Genomic DNA, 15,515 nt, shown 5'->3' with positions numbered 1-15,515 from the left:
GGTGCCTTTCGGGGGATCGAGTCTTGGACTAAAGGTGCTCCTGTGCACGACCAGTATGTCATGAAATGGGTGGGTAGGTGTCATTGTCAACGATGGACTTTAGCTTGGCCTGACTCCCCCCCAGAAGGCAACTCAAAAAGTGAACAGGACGTTATGGAGACTTATCCATAGCAGCAGCATTATTAATAATCAGCTTGAAATGCTCCTTATCGTATATCTCTGGTTTATTTAAAGAGGCCCTTTCCCCCTACAATGTTGCAAGAAGTGTGTGATTAAGAGTGCTTCCTCTGTCAAATAGCGTGTTCAAGATGAACATTAGAGATCTCAGCTATTGTAAAACGATGTGCAGCATAACAGAACTTTATATAGAGAATCATGATTTTTGAAGGGTGCCCATTTCACCTGATGCAAATTTACCATTATATACTTTTACATGTACAAATAAATAGGTATAAATCAAGTTCCTTTGGTGTATTTGGTTTGATTTCATGGTTAATGACTAGGGCTCTGTTGGCAATATTACATGTTCTCCGTCATCTAGAAGACTTGCCATGTATATGGACCATTTAGTTAATCTGCATTATGAAAAGAACAGCTTTATGTGATATCTACACAATAACTACAGAAAAAAATATCTTTTTCTGAAAATTATTGTATGTGGTTTTTATGGTTCTGTTAATTGCTTCCTATGTAGTGCCCAATGTTTGTCCAAACTGTCAGAATAAATCATGAGTAAAAATCCATCTATCTGTCTCACACATCTGTTGAAAGCACACAAAATAGTTGGAATCACTGACAGACGTGCTTTGATGCAAAGCAACAAAAAGAGTGGGCATGTTCTCAAACATATTCGCTCTTTCACTGCTTTTGTTTGCTTTGGTGGAGAGGCCGTGTTTCCCTTGGCTCTGCCAGTACATGTAGTCTGCTGTCATGGAAAAAAAGTAATACGGCGCAAACAGGGCTAATCACTCCTCCCACGCATTTGACACCCATTTATGTGACCTCATTCATAGCCACATACACACAATGCGTTGATGCAGAGTGAGACCTAGATATCCTCTTTCACATAAAGTAGGAAAAATCTGTGGTTAGCATGAGAGAAACCTGCGGTGAACATGCAAGTACCATTATCAAATATGGCTTTACTGCTGCACAGTGTAGCTAGGCAACAAATAACACTTCAAACCCCCTTTGAGTGTTTTTAATTTGTGCTGTGATGGTCCAGAGAAGCATGACATCTCAAAACATTGCCCTAAATTCTGTAACCCCGTGACACTATTAACATAGTATCAAACATTTTTACTGAAATGAGTTAAAAGCAAAAGGTATTTCCTTTAAAGCATGAAAGACTTCTTACCGGCTTTTTTCCGTGTTTTCCGTCTCTTCCACTTCATCGGCGCTACAAGTGGCACTTGAGTCACTGTCCCCACGGGAGCCTGTTTTTGTTCCCTGTTCCTTTTTGGAGCTCTTGGCAGAGCTTTTGACTTCTTCTGTCTCCTCTGTGGGAGGCTTTTTATCGGTAACATCACTTGGTGTTGTCGACTGCTCCTTGCTGGGCTCCCCTGGCTCAGTCTTTATCTCCTGCTTGATGGCTGCCTCCTCCTTGACGGTAGGTTTCTCATCCCCTGTGTGTCCTACACTGGCCACAGTGTTGTCCTTGTCCCCAGTGTTTGAGCCAGCTTTGGACCTGGTCAATGCATCCTCTTTACCCTTAGTGTCCTCGGATGAGTGTGGCGATGGCAAGCTCTCCGTGTCAGAGCTGTTGTTGGCTCCTCCTGACAGGATAAAAGACAACAGTAATATTAGGTTTGTAATATGCTGTTTTCACAGCTCACATTCGGCATTGCATCAAAACTGTCAAATATTTTTTGTTTGCCACCAACTCGGTTGGAACCAATCCAACAGTGCCAACAACAGAAGAGCAGCAAATGGCACTGCTTTCTGTGGCCCTCCCAAGTCTAACAGCAGCTGTGGAAAGCTGTTCCTAGCTCCTGTCAGTCAGAATTAAATGCAACTGACAGAGAACTTTATCCTGGTTGAATTTGTCAAAATACTGATGTTGTTATTTTATAAATGGTTGGTTTTCAAATGGTTTGCTCTTGTCTAACTGGTGAAGAACATAAAGTCTTTTTCTTTTCCCTGGGTTGGGAAACTGGCTGAATGATTGTAATGCAGACATTTATACGCGTGAAAATATTAAAATGAAATACTCCGAGTTTTCAAGCTGAAAAAAATTCTATCCCAAAAGAGACGGAGACTGAGTTCTTAGAGATTATGTGCATCTCTTCCACTGAGCTAAAGTATCTATTGTGCTCCTTTTATTTTTATCATTTGACAAAGAATGTGCTAGGATACCTTCTCCGTCTTCAGGGGCCTCCTCTTCATTGCCACTGGCTCCAGAGCCCTCCATTTCCTCCTCTTCTGCAGGATAAGAAGAACTAGTCTCCTCACTCTGCATGGGTTTGCCCTTACGTCGGGCCTTCCTCTCTTTCTCCTGGAGGAACACAAACCTACTGTTTAAGAACCGCACAAAAAACCTACTGTGGATAAATAAGTATGCTACTTACTGATTTTATTTTATGCTGCTGCAGAATTTCATCCAATTTCTGTCTCTTCTTGTAGTTAAAGTAGAAGTTCTTGCACTGTGACACAGTTTTCGATCCCACCATTTTGGCAATAGCGGACCAATTCCGACCATACTGGAGAAGGCCTGCAACAAAGCGACGAGATTAGAAGATGAGGGTCATAGGAAAATGTGAGCCTTTGTGGCCACAATTCTTCATTAACTTCACAATTCCTGTGATAAATCTTCAAGAAGTTTCACAATGATATTGCATTTACCAATTAACAATGTTGACTTTAATCTTTACTGAATTATGGAATTACTACCTACAGTGTTGTTATTTTTTTATTTTCAAATTAAAGAATCAAGATCTAACTACTTGGAATTCTGTCAAGTGCCACATCAGCAACAGTAAAAGCCTGTTCTTTTGGCAACTATACATGTTCATCATTGACCAAGAATGTGGTCTGATGAGGATCTCAAGCTGCAATGTTTCTACACCTTCTACTTCCATCAATTGGATTCCTGTTTGCATTGGTGTCTTCAGCCCATAGACTCTGATTGCAGAACTATTTGGCATTTTTATGTTCCAGTCTAACTTTCCTGTTGCTCACTGATGACAGTATCTTTTACTGTTAAATACCGATTACATGTCCAAAAAGACATACTTCCATCATCAACTTTGACACATTCACATGTTATCCAAGATTTTAAAACCCACTAGCCCACAAATGATTTTACATGCCCAAAACATACAGCGCTAGAATTTATAGATGGAACATTTTCATATCTAATATAATTTCAGCGTATTCCCTGACAGCATTGATGTTAACATAATTGCTATGTTGAATGATAGCAACGGTAATTCCAGCTGTACCGCATTCCCAGTAAGCAGTCAAAGAACTCACTGCCAGACTGTGGCAGAGAGACATGGTGGTGGAGCTGTAGAGCCATCACTTAGACCAGTGACATCACTAGCTCTCCACTGAGGTCACTTGGTCTAATCATCTCACTGACTTTGATGTGGCCCATCTACAAGAATCCCTGCTTCTTGATGCAGTTAAGCACGTGACAATGCCTTTTTCACCCACTGGTGCATCCTCAAATCACCGCGCAACACTGGTCTGTGCTGGTACAAGTCGGTGAAGTAGGTGGGGAGCTTAGAGTTAACGTTCCAACCTGAAAGCCTGCTGTTAGCAAAAGGCAACTAATTAACAATGTGTGTTGCAAGAGGCTTAGCTTTTACACCATCAACTTGTTTCCTGTCCCAGCCTGAAGCTATGGCAACAGGATGGCCTCTACAAGGGTTGTGGTTGTAGAGAGGGTGGTGTTATTAAATGGAAGAACACCAACATCTTCTGAGACAAGACTCCAGCCGTTTACAGATTTAACGTCATGAGTGCATGACTGTTAATAACAATAATCAAAACATATCAAACTCTGATAATACTGCACAAGACGTTGGCTGCATCACATAATTTTCTCAAGGAAAAAGAAAATTAAAAACTGTTGTTACATGCAGAACTGTTCCAATTTTGGATGATGGATCGAAACAGCACATGATTTTGGGAAAAACTTCTTGAAATTAAAATGCATTAAATGAAAGTAAATTTGAGAGAATTTGACTTAAATTTCTCCACGAGTTTGTGGAGTTCTTTATCTTGTTACGGCCATGACCAATGATAATAACTGAAGAAATCTCAGTGGCAAGCTTCCTTTTTCAATGACGCATGTATGTTATGTATGCAGATGCTACAATGACAATCATGACAGCACACGTGTCCTATAAAGCCCATTTGTGCTTCAGACCACAATGATGCCTTCACTAAGTTAGGGTTCAGCTGTGCCCAGAGTAAGCTGGTCAACAGAAAGATAAGAGCTCCATAATCAGAGGCTTCAAAAAATAGCATCCAGCCAGATTATAAAAGCTAATTATTGAGATTAAACAAGTGAACTGCTTGAATAGATATTACTTGCAGGAACATTGAAATGATCCACCTAGCAGGGGAAATAACTAAGATGAAATGCAAATGTGCAATCTGTCGAGTTTTAAAGTAGACAAATTCAGCTGAAATCAATAAATTACATTATTACTGTCACCAAAGTTCCAATCCCACTGACAACGAACGGAGCTGGGCTCACACCAAGTCTGAGAAATATTACCAACACCTATTAATCTTTGACAGCCACAAATAAGAGGAAGAGCAGGAGGAGACCTTAATCTTACAAGCCACAGTAGCACCCTAATACATACACAAAATACAAAAACAGCCTTAAGCAATAACTATGCAGTTCATTAAATCAAAGCCAAAGTTCACTTTAGCTAGCTACATACAGTTCGTTCCATTATACGGATGAACGCGATTCCCCTGAACAGCTGTCGCTGACTCAACGTCTGGAGAAATACACATCAAACAAGGACCCAATAAACAGCCGCGATGCTAAAGCAGTCGGAGTCTCACACCCAATCAAGACGCTGTATTCCAATTAGCTCCTCCCAGAGAACCAGGTGCAGGGAGGAAAAAAAAAAGGTTGTTTGTGCCTGTCACATGCCTGGTGTTGTCCTGTGACTCTGGTGGTGGATGACACCATCAGACAGCCTGATCTTTGCAGAGCTGCAGGGGAAGCTCCTTGAAAGCAGGCCTTCTGATCCCGAGCAGAGGAGATGAAAACAGCTCGGTCTGTGCGCTGTTTCTGCCAACTGGCTCGATACAGGAGATGGTGTCAGGGCGACATGACCCAAAACGGAACATGCTCCTGAGCCTATTCCCTCCTTTTCACTCCGACCTCTCAGTGCTCCAGGGAGACTGCTTTCTTCTTTGCCTCATCCTTTCCAAATGGCAGTCGTCTGGGACGATTTCCGCAAAAAAGTGGGACTAAGGGGAGGTGCTTGTACTCTGCCTCTCTACCCTCATCTGATCTCTCCTCTATCTCTCTTGGTTTTTTCCCTCCCCTCCTCCGTCAGTCTGTCCCTCCCTCTACCTCGGCCTGCCAGCAGGCACACCACACGCACTCCGATGCATGCACGCGCGCACACACGAGTGAGCACACACTCCCTGGAACTCTCTCTTCTGTCTGTTGCTAATACTCAAGCACACAGACACAAGCACACACTTAGACAGTCCAAGAGCAAAAATAGAGGGGGGAGGGAGAGGAGAGAGAGTGACGGAGGGAGAGAAAGAGAGCCAAAGTGGGCGGAGAGAGGGACTTGATGTTGATACCATGAGAAAGCATAAAGGCTTTCACATTTTTCCTGACTGACCTGCTTCTCATCTCGAATGTGACCTCTCTCCAGTTTAGATCAACGCAAAGTGAGTCTGTGTGTGTTGGGAAACAGGAGGGGCACTTGCCAACTCTGGGGCCAAAACAATATCCCAAGCAGGACAAAAACAGAGAGCACAGAGGAAAAAACAAAGTATAGCGAGTAGAAACCTGCACTAAGACTAAGGAATAATAACAATTTCTATTATAGTTGTTATTCTCCTTATTATTCAATATAGACCTTGTTGAAGGTGCTCAAAATTCTGAAGGGTGGCAACAGCATGAAAATGCCATCGTGTGAGGCCAAACTGTGTCTGACGTGAAACACAAGTTCTTTGACAGGCAACCCTACTTATCAGATGTGTGGGCAACTGCGGATGAGCGGCTCCTCCTCCTTGGCCCCAGGAACTGTGGCTGGGGCTCTGTGGTGGTTGTTGTTACATAAACCCTTCATAAGTAATGCTCACCATGATGCCGTGCAAATCCACTGGGAAGGAGAGCCCGACTAATCCCACTGTATGAAAATGGAGCTGAAGACATTAACCAGGATTACGATGCACGGTGTGTTGAAGCCAGGCCAGTGGCAGTTTTCACACAATAACCTGCACACAAATTGCAAGCTACCACATCTAAAAACACACGGCATGAGACACCATTCCTCCCCAGGACCAAATGTGTTTACAATGTTTCTGGGCCAGAGATAACTGCTTGTGGAAGGTCCTTTATGGAGGGTAGGTTTAATGACTCATAAGCAGAACAAATTCACATCATCTACATCCTGCCGCAAACCAGATGCTTCATAATGAAACTAAAAAAAAAAGAAACTAGGACTTTTAAATATTATCCTTGAAATTGTATTTTTAAAAATAGTTCAGCAGATGAAAAACCTCTCAATATATGCCAACGGCTTAAATCATGAATGAAAAATATGATTGGGCTGATTATTTGCCGATTACATCAGTAACCCCTAATAAGTTGTACCTATTGTACTTAATTCAGAAGTACATATATGCAGAATACATTTTAAAACACAGGCAAACAGCACCATAGTAGTAGTAGCAGTAGTAGAAGTAATAATAATAGTAACAACAACAACAACCCTTTACTTATACACTTTTCAATGACAATCAATGTGGGCAAACCTAACTGGTATACCTTCTAATGGTAGCTTCAAATGGCAAAATAAAGTGAGGAATGAAGAGCAACATGAGCTAACAATAATTGAGCTAACAATAATATGCAATTCACCTTAACTAGCCACCTATTTGGCACTTGTAACTATGCCATGTGTTTTTTTTGGTCACTTCAAACAATACATCAACTTCTAATGTCTTATTATTTTGGTCACCTACAGCGTCTGTGTGATGCAGCGCTACTTGTATTCGCTGCGCTCCCGACACAGCAATGACCATCTGACCCTGCCGTGGAAAAGCAAGCAACTACAGGATGTCATACAAAACTATAGCACTTTTCTTTCTGCAGAAAAGCAGAAAGATACAAATGGACCAATTGCGTGCACTCAGCAAACATCCTTGTACACTTAGACGGCTGCTGTGTGAGGAAAATGGGTTGAATGTCAGTGACCTCTGTGAATCAGCAATAGGCTCCTGGGTAGTCTTCAGTCAAAGACAATAAACAGGCTAAGTTAATGACTGTCGCATTTGTCTGATAAGAAGCAGACTTTACAGCCTGCTTGATAAACAGACAGGCTGCCTTGACCCAAAGAGATGGGGACTTAGCTCCAAAGAGCAGCACATCCCTTCCAGGCGGACTGGTGTGAGCACACGTGCATGCACATGCGCGCACATGCGCACACACACACCACGTGGCCGTATATGTTGAAGAGGAAGTCAGAGCCACATCAAAGATCTATACTTTTAACAGAATTACAAGCATTGTTTCTTTTAGGCATCAATATCCTAAAGATCAAAACCTTTAGAAGGAGACAAATGGTTTAGGTAACATTACCTTTTTTAGCAGTTTCCATTTCTTCTTCTGTCCACCGAGAACTCTCGCTCATCTCTAGATTGGCTGAAAAAAAAAATGCAAGCGAGTCGGCAAGTCAGAGAAGGCAGCAGGGGGAGGGGCAGAGGGTAGTTGTCACAAAGTCAGTTAGGGAGTGACTGACAAGAGGAAAGAGTGAGAAATTAGAGAAAAATATTCAAAGGGTGGGGGCAGGGTAGCTGGGGCTGACTGCGAGTGAGGCACTGTGGCATGGGTCACAGGGGACTGTTTGTTTTAGATGGAGGAAGCAGGAAATCTAAAGAGAGAAGTCAGTTAATGATTATAGACATAACAACTGGCTTCTTTCCCTGTGCAGGCAAAAAGCCAGACTGACCCTGACCCAGCCTGGCAAACAAGTGTACATGTTGTCCTTATGGACTGGTGAAGGGCACAGGGTGCTGACTAACACTGCTGCCAATACAGGAACAAACAGCCACAGACGGGGCGTTGACAGAACCAATCGCTAAGGGATTCCCCTGGATATGGCACTGCTTACACGCACTCTCCTGTCTTTGAACACATTTTTGATCTTTTGATAATGGATGGCATTAATATGATAAAGTAATGGCATGTTTTCTGTTCTAATTGTTTAAGATGTTATTTAAGATTGTAAAGAGCGTGATAAGTAAACGAGCCTCAAAGAGCAACAGCACACTCTTGTGGCGTGGGGGGGGGGGGGGGTAAGAGGCAACAAGATAGCATTGAAACCAGATCTGCACATTAGAAATAGCACAAATTCAAATAAAACATTAAATATGTTGTGGGTCTGATATATGTTAATAATACATTGAGGGTTTTTTCCATTCAGAACCTCAGTGCTTGTGCAAATCACATTGTTAATGCTGAATACAATGAATGTTGGAGACTGCCAGTACGGTATGTCTACTGTTCATCTAGCTCCAGAGTCTCAAATATACCAAAGCAATGACCATATAGCTGTAAGCCTCATCTTTGCCGACGGTGCAAAGGGACACCCTGAAAATAACGAGTCTATACTGACCCAGCTCGTTGTTCAGCGGTGGCGTGGTGGTCTCCTCCACTTCACTAGTCATAGACCGGGTGATGCGGCCCTTGCGGCGCCCCTGGCTGTTGGCGGTGCGTCGACCCTTAAAAGCCACGGTGGGTTCCTTGTCCTCTGCATCTTCTCCAGAAGTGTCATCCCTGTTAAAGTGCCACAATGAGCTGACTGTACCAGCACAGAGTCCCATTTTTGAGCAGTCCAACCAATGAAGGGTTGGGGGAAAATGTTAAAAACAAAAATAAACCATAAAATATTCCTATTTGAATTAAGTATGTGTTTTGTGAAGTCAATTACCAAGTGGACAGAATGATAAATATTTTTCACAAAAGTGAAACAAGTCTTTTAGATTTATCCACAATACATCCAAATATAGGCATCTAAATTCATCGTCCCAAATCTCCATTAATCTCACAGAAGGGGATCGGCTGGACCCTAAATATAGATGAGCTAGTTGTGTCATAGACAGGACGGCAGCAAGGGTGTTGTAGAACCCCGACCTCCCCCCAGAACACAGAAGTAGCACACAATGCTTCGTGATCCCAATAAATATGACCCGATTAAACTGCACAGCTGCTTCAGCATTTAGTCTCAGCTGAGCTTAAATACATGTGGACTGATGTAATCTCTCAATTTTGAAGCAGCAAAAGACCCTCTGTTGCCTTTCAGACTTTTTGGCATGATGCCTGAAATCATTTCCTTTACTCCTGCTCCCACTGCCCAACAACCTTCTGCCATTCCGTCATATGAAACTGCCAGCTGGGACAAAAAGACTGCTTATTTTCCACAAACAAGATTACCATTTGACATGTGCCATCTGGCATATAGTTGGTATTAGGAAGAGAAACAACATTAAAAACAGCTGTTTTATAGTGCTGTAGGTGGAATATCTGATTGGAGTTCAGGGAGCTTTAGGGTTACAGAGTGATTGTATTTACAGATCTACTCTATCATGGGCAGAAAATCAAATCACTCTCCCAAAAAACTGTATAATTGATGGACTTAAGCCCACTTGGACCAATTCCAAAGTTGTGAAATGAGGGAACTCACATCTGCACTTTTCTCTTCTTGGTTGCACTCAGATAAATATATATGTAATCATTTGTAACTGAAAGAATCAGAAGTGTGACTCACTTCATTCCATCTTCCTTTTCTTCAGCTTCGTTTTTTTCTTCATCCCTCTCTGCCTCCTTCTCCTTCTCCTCTTTCTCCTTCTCCTCCTGGCTGTTTCGGTGTACTTGCTGTTGCTGCTGCTGCTGCTGCTGCTGGCCGTGCTGGAAAAGGGAAAAGATAGACAACAAACTGTTTTATCATGAAATTTTCATTTGGTGCTATAATCGCCAAGGAATTTGGAGGAAATTTGGTCGATCCATAGAAATGTGAAACTGAGTAAATGTAATGTATAATGTTTAAAATTTCCATGGTGAGAAACAGTGTGTGCAGTGAAAAGCAAGCTATTACTTTGACCGTCCGATCCACTAAACCTAAACGTGGAATTTTCCCCCACAACTATATTAACAATATTTTAGTTTGCCTATAGAAACAGAAACAGTAGAGAGACTCAGATGCTACAAAATCAACACCTATGAAACACATGCTGGTCCAAATTTTTGTTGAGGCACATTTTTTACTGGATGGTTTACCAGGGTAGAAGGATCAAGAATTGCCAATTTTTACCTAAGCATTAAGTAACAATAAACATGTCTTAACCCAGGTCTCATGAAGACACCACTGTGACCGGGCTAATATCTTCCTGTTGTTTACTATATTAATTCTTTGATATTTTCTAAACCTTCACCAATGTTGATGCTGAGACTCTGAACCCCTTAACCCATTTAACAAAAAAATATTTAAAAAAACTGCCATTTTTCTTAATATGATGCTTCTAAGAGCTTAGTTTCTGTGAGAGGCAATAAGTAAAGCAGAACAATTCCTGCGTCTGTCATTCATGAACTGCTTATTATGCATAAAAGGATCTGAAGGCTTTGCGAAATCTCTTGAAGCACAAAAATCCACTTCCTCAGCAAGTTCCTGTCTGGGCTATTAGGGTAAGGGTTCAGAGATTTTTGTTAAATTAGGAGGTGGGGATGTCGCTGAAGTACATTTGGCATTAACACATTAGACTGACCAAATATAACTGGCTATCCATTTGAAGCTTCAAACACAAATACTTCATTATTTGCGTTCTCCTGAAGGAAGACACATTAAACGTGGCACAAAGAAGCAACAGCAGTTACATTTGGGTACACATGCACAATTTTACTAAGGCACTCTCATTCCTTGTTTAATTAAGTTGAAAAAAACATTTGTTCTGCCAGAATCTATGAGGATTCAATCCTCTGCTTCATTAGCTGCTCAGCATCATCCTGCAGTCTAACAGACTAGCCACTACACCACACCAAATAGACCACAATGCATCACTATATGAATATTATTATTCGTTTCACATACCAAAACATAAACTCTATTAGGCTTCGCAGTTATTCTGCTATCTTTTGCTGCACTCTCCATTCCTCTCCAGCAACGGAATATAAGGAAGTCATGCAGGCTCCCACTCAGATAATGAGAAGAGGTTTCTTCTGGAGCCCTGGATTCTATATTAGGTCACCAGTAAATGCTACACAAAGCTTTCTGATGTTCAGCAGTTAGTGGAAGCTTTAAAAATAAAGGTGCACTCACAAATCAGCTCCAGTAAACACTGTCTCTAATTGTGAAAGACAATAACAGTGATGGTGGAGAACTGTCACACTGAATGACTTTGTAGGCAACACTGTCAATAAGGCACCCTTGGCCACCCAAAGGGGAATATCTATTTATCGCCGACAACAAAAGATTTCATTTTTGGCCTTGCCCTCACAGGTTTAAGTTTTTAGTTGAAATAGTTGAGTTTTAGCACACTCTCTGGCAAAGAAAATCTTTCTCTGCCTTTACAGTTTATTTTTTTTGTAGTTAACACATTAAAAATCAAAGAGCATTTTTTGACATGACAGTACATTACAGTACAGAACTGTAATAATACCTGGCTTCTTCCTCGGCGTCTGTAGTTCCTTCGCACTATGTTCTTATAATTTTCATTCTTTTTGGTCAAGTAGTAAAAGAGTACACACTCTGCCACCGTCTGAAATAACAAAAAGTCCATTGGAGACCAAATGTTTAAGAGGAAATCAAAGAAAGAAAAAAGCACCCAAACTAAATACCTTTCTCTCCAAAAAAGAAGCAATCAGGCCAAAGTTCTTGGGGTGTTGGATGAACCTGAAATTATACAAAAAGAATGACTGTTACTGAAATGACCCACAAAACAAACAACATAAACCAAGCAAGCAAGAGAAAACATCTTATTATATATTTTAAACCTAAGTTATTGATGTGGCTTTGATCGGAAAGTTACAAACTCACTTCCTTAAAAACAGAATGGTTTGTTTACCTGTTTCACATATTTCAAGAAGGCCAAAATGCCAAAACATCAGTCAAGAGCTTAAGAATTTGTGCATGTTTCTGTTTGATGAAATCCATACAGCTGCTTGGACAAACATAAAAGGAATGGATGAATTGCTTACTTCTCTCTGAAAGTATCCTTTTCCTGTTCGCTCCACATGTTCATCACCTGACGGTCTTTATAAACCTTCATCGGGTCGTCCATTAGCCCGTTCATGTTTATGAACTTGATGCGCTGCTGCTCAGCATCAAACAACATTGGAGGGATGACGGCCAGCTGACGCATCTGCTTCTCTGTGTTCTGACCATCAGAATCCAATAGCCACGCAGTGGGTTTGAGGAGATCAAGGAGGGATCAGGTGACATAACGTTAGTGATAAAATAAAATACAGTATTTACAAATACCTCTGAAAATCCTATGCATCATTTTTTTTATTTTCGCTCTGCTTAAGTTAATAATGTAAACCCTGTTGGTTGCAATAATGACCTCTAACCTAGACTTTAGGTCGAAGTTTTGTCAAGCCAATTCCAGGGAAGAAAGCCTGGCTCTGTTGAACTTCCTGAAAGGAAATCTTACCTCATGCTCAGATATTCCATCAATGATCTCGGAGACCTCATGTTCACTGCGAGCTGCAGAGGAGTTCAGCCCACCTCCTCTCTGTGCAACACGGCTATCAAAGAAGAACAAAAGACCATCAAAACTGCACTTGAATAGCTAAAAAGGAGCAGAGTTAAAAAGAAAACTGTTTTACAGCAATGACAGTAATTATCTAATGAGCCAAATCAACCAGAGACACAAACGAAATCTTTATTTTACAGATTTTAGTATAGCAACACTGACTCAACCTTTACAGACACAGAGCACAGCGGCATCATGATAAAGTCCTGCAGATACAGTTGGTCCAAAAGAAAAATCTACACGGCATGTAAAAAAAAAAAAAAGATGCGAAAAATGAAACAAAGAGAAATTATGTCAGAACATTTTCCAACTATAATGAAAACAGTACAAATGAAATCTAGAGAATCTTTTAGGGCAGGATTAAACCCAAATAAATATTCAGCTGTTCTTGTAGAACTTTCCTTCATTTCCTAAATTTCATTTTCCAGCACGAGCCTTCAGAGACCTCCAAAAGCATCAGAGACTCGTTGTTGAAAGGTACTGGTTAGAAAAGAAGAAAAATTGACAACATTGTCCAGTGTGATTCTTATGTTTAGGCTATGGAGTTAGGTTGGCAAGACAGGAGCATTTTCTAAGACAAAATATCTAAGCCTGGCTTTATTTTGCAACAATATCCAGGAAGTCTCACAGGAGCACTTGAGAAAATGTGTTTATGATCTGATGAAAACAAGGTTGAAACTCTGCTAAAATGCACCCTTAGTCAAGGTGGAGGAAATTATGAACAGCTAATAGGGTTTAAGTTCGGCCCAAAATCCAAAGCATACATCCAAATCAACAAAATAAGGTTGGAGCGCAAGTGATATTCCACTCTTATGACAGAATCAGCCACATGAATTTAGCCTGATTTTGACCCACAGTCAAACGTCACTTGTAATGCCACATAATCAAGGATTCGTGATCTGGTGCCTAGGACGCTTCACGACACAACAGGTAAAGTCTTGCCTGTCAGAATTGTTTGCCCTCGCTCATTGCATGCAGTGATGAGGCGTGATGTGGTCAATGTCACACTTGTAGTGTGATCACACCAGTATAAGATACCAAACGAATTTCACACCTGGCATTGTGTTTGTGACTGTAACAAGAAAGACAAAGCTACAGACTAAAAAATTGCAGAGTCTGATTGGGGCACAACACATTTCCATCCAAAAAGACCCTCAAATGTTTGTTTTTTTTCTCCCTTTTTGGGGTCACTGTAGGTGGAGCCTCACCCAGCTGCATAAGGCAGGGTCCACCACTGGATGAGTTGCCAGCTCATTGCAGTTCCCTATGTGAGCATTTGGGGTCGGAACCTTGCTCAAGGGTAACTTGGCATTGCTCTGGAGGCCTTCTGGCACCTTTCCCTACCAAAACACCTTCCATGCACTGGGCCTTGACCTGAAACCCTCCGCTTCTCAGCCCAGTCCTCAACAGACTGAGCTGCCACCGCCCCTCACCCTCAAATGAAGCAGATTTTCTTTTGTCTCATTTTACAGATCACAAAATCCTGGTAGTTTACTGATATTTTACTGAAATTAAGGTCTAAATAGTTTCACTAGGTTTTCACAATAAGTTCTTTTTTAATATAAAAATATAAAAGAAATGAATCTAACCTCTGCATGCGCTCCTGCAGCTCTCGTTGCTTGCGGATCTCTGGAAACTGTTTCTCGTAGTATTCTCGCACCTTGCTCTCCTTGGCTCTGCGTCGTGGGTTGTTTTCAATGCGCTCCACTTTCTTCTCCCACGCTTCCATCAGCTGGTCGTAGCGTTGGCAAAATTTCTGTTCCTGAAGCCACAGAAAAAGAAAAATACTCAGCCTGATTACAAACCCTCCAACATTTCCTCAAGGGCTGTTGAGATGATCTAAACTCATATCTATGGAAGTATAGACTTTGAAGATAAACAGAACAGACAGAAAATGTATCATTATATTTTACATTTATTTAGGTAGCTGTAATTGCTGTCAATAGTGCTTCAGTTAAGTAGCAAGAACTATTTCAGTTGCTCTTTCAGTATAACATCTTTAAATCCACTTTCCTCTTTGACAATCAACTATGATTTTTTTTTTATATTTTACAAGGCCACAGCCTAACAAAAAGTGGAAGGTGTAACTGAGGAGATCTATTTTTACCGTCTAATTTTAGCTTCGTTACACTTCTAAATATTCTTTTTGGTGAAAAAAGCTGAAAGTAACAGATGACCATTTCCAAGTATACCCACACTGATTGTAAACCAGCATTAAACCCAGTGGGTCATGACTGAGGGCCCTTAAAGCACAAGGTGATGCCAGATCACATGCTGTCCATGTCCATGAGTAGCTCCTTCCTCCACTCGTGTGCTCATGTCCAGCCTGTGCTGGACTGCCAGTAACTTAACTGGAGTTTCTCTTATAATTTCTATTTTTAAAATAATTCTTTGTTAGAGATGCTTTCTGTTTTCCCTTCTGTGGGAGCAGTGCTGTCAACGGATCTTCTTCTGTTCAGTTTTAGGGCAGAAAATGGCTCCAGAGTTGAAGGAGCAGCTGGCCCAGTTTCACACCAGTCATCTGTCATGGCCTGGGTCCCAGCAGAGAGTCAAAA

General features: G+C 41.3%; 1 protein-coding gene across 8 annotated transcripts in view; it reads right to left on the bottom strand.

Moving 5' to 3' along the window:
- ncor2 (nuclear receptor corepressor 2) overlaps positions 1–15,515 on the bottom strand; it is a 68,671-nt gene that overhangs the window by 20,279 nt on the left and 32,877 nt on the right. For all 8 annotated transcript variants that reach the window (XM_029830073.1, XM_029830066.1, XM_029830068.1 and 5 more), the window contains exons 10-20: positions 14,550–14,722; positions 12,859–12,952; positions 12,404–12,582; positions 12,044–12,098; positions 11,866–11,964; positions 9,981–10,120; positions 8,829–8,989; positions 7,793–7,855; positions 2,568–2,710; positions 2,356–2,494; positions 1,358–1,775 (exon numbers count right to left, since the gene is read on the bottom strand). In XM_029830073.1, coding sequence (XP_029685933.1) covers positions 1,358–1,775; positions 2,356–2,494; positions 2,568–2,710; positions 7,793–7,855; positions 8,829–8,989; positions 9,981–10,120; positions 11,866–11,964; positions 12,044–12,098; positions 12,404–12,582; positions 12,859–12,952; positions 14,550–14,722 — 1,664 coding nt within the window. The remainder of the gene's footprint in view (positions 1–1,357; positions 1,776–2,355; positions 2,495–2,567; positions 2,711–7,792; positions 7,856–8,828; positions 8,990–9,980; positions 10,121–11,865; positions 11,965–12,043; positions 12,099–12,403; positions 12,583–12,858; positions 12,953–14,549; positions 14,723–15,515) is intronic.

The sequence above is a fragment of the Takifugu rubripes genome, chromosome 21, assembly GCF_901000725.2.
Source record: "Takifugu rubripes chromosome 21, fTakRub1.2, whole genome shotgun sequence".
In the NCBI taxonomy this organism is placed as follows: domain Eukaryota; kingdom Metazoa; phylum Chordata; class Actinopteri; order Tetraodontiformes; family Tetraodontidae; genus Takifugu; species Takifugu rubripes.
Note: the sequence above shows the minus strand (reverse complement) of the source record. Positions and strands in the feature narration are given on the sequence as shown.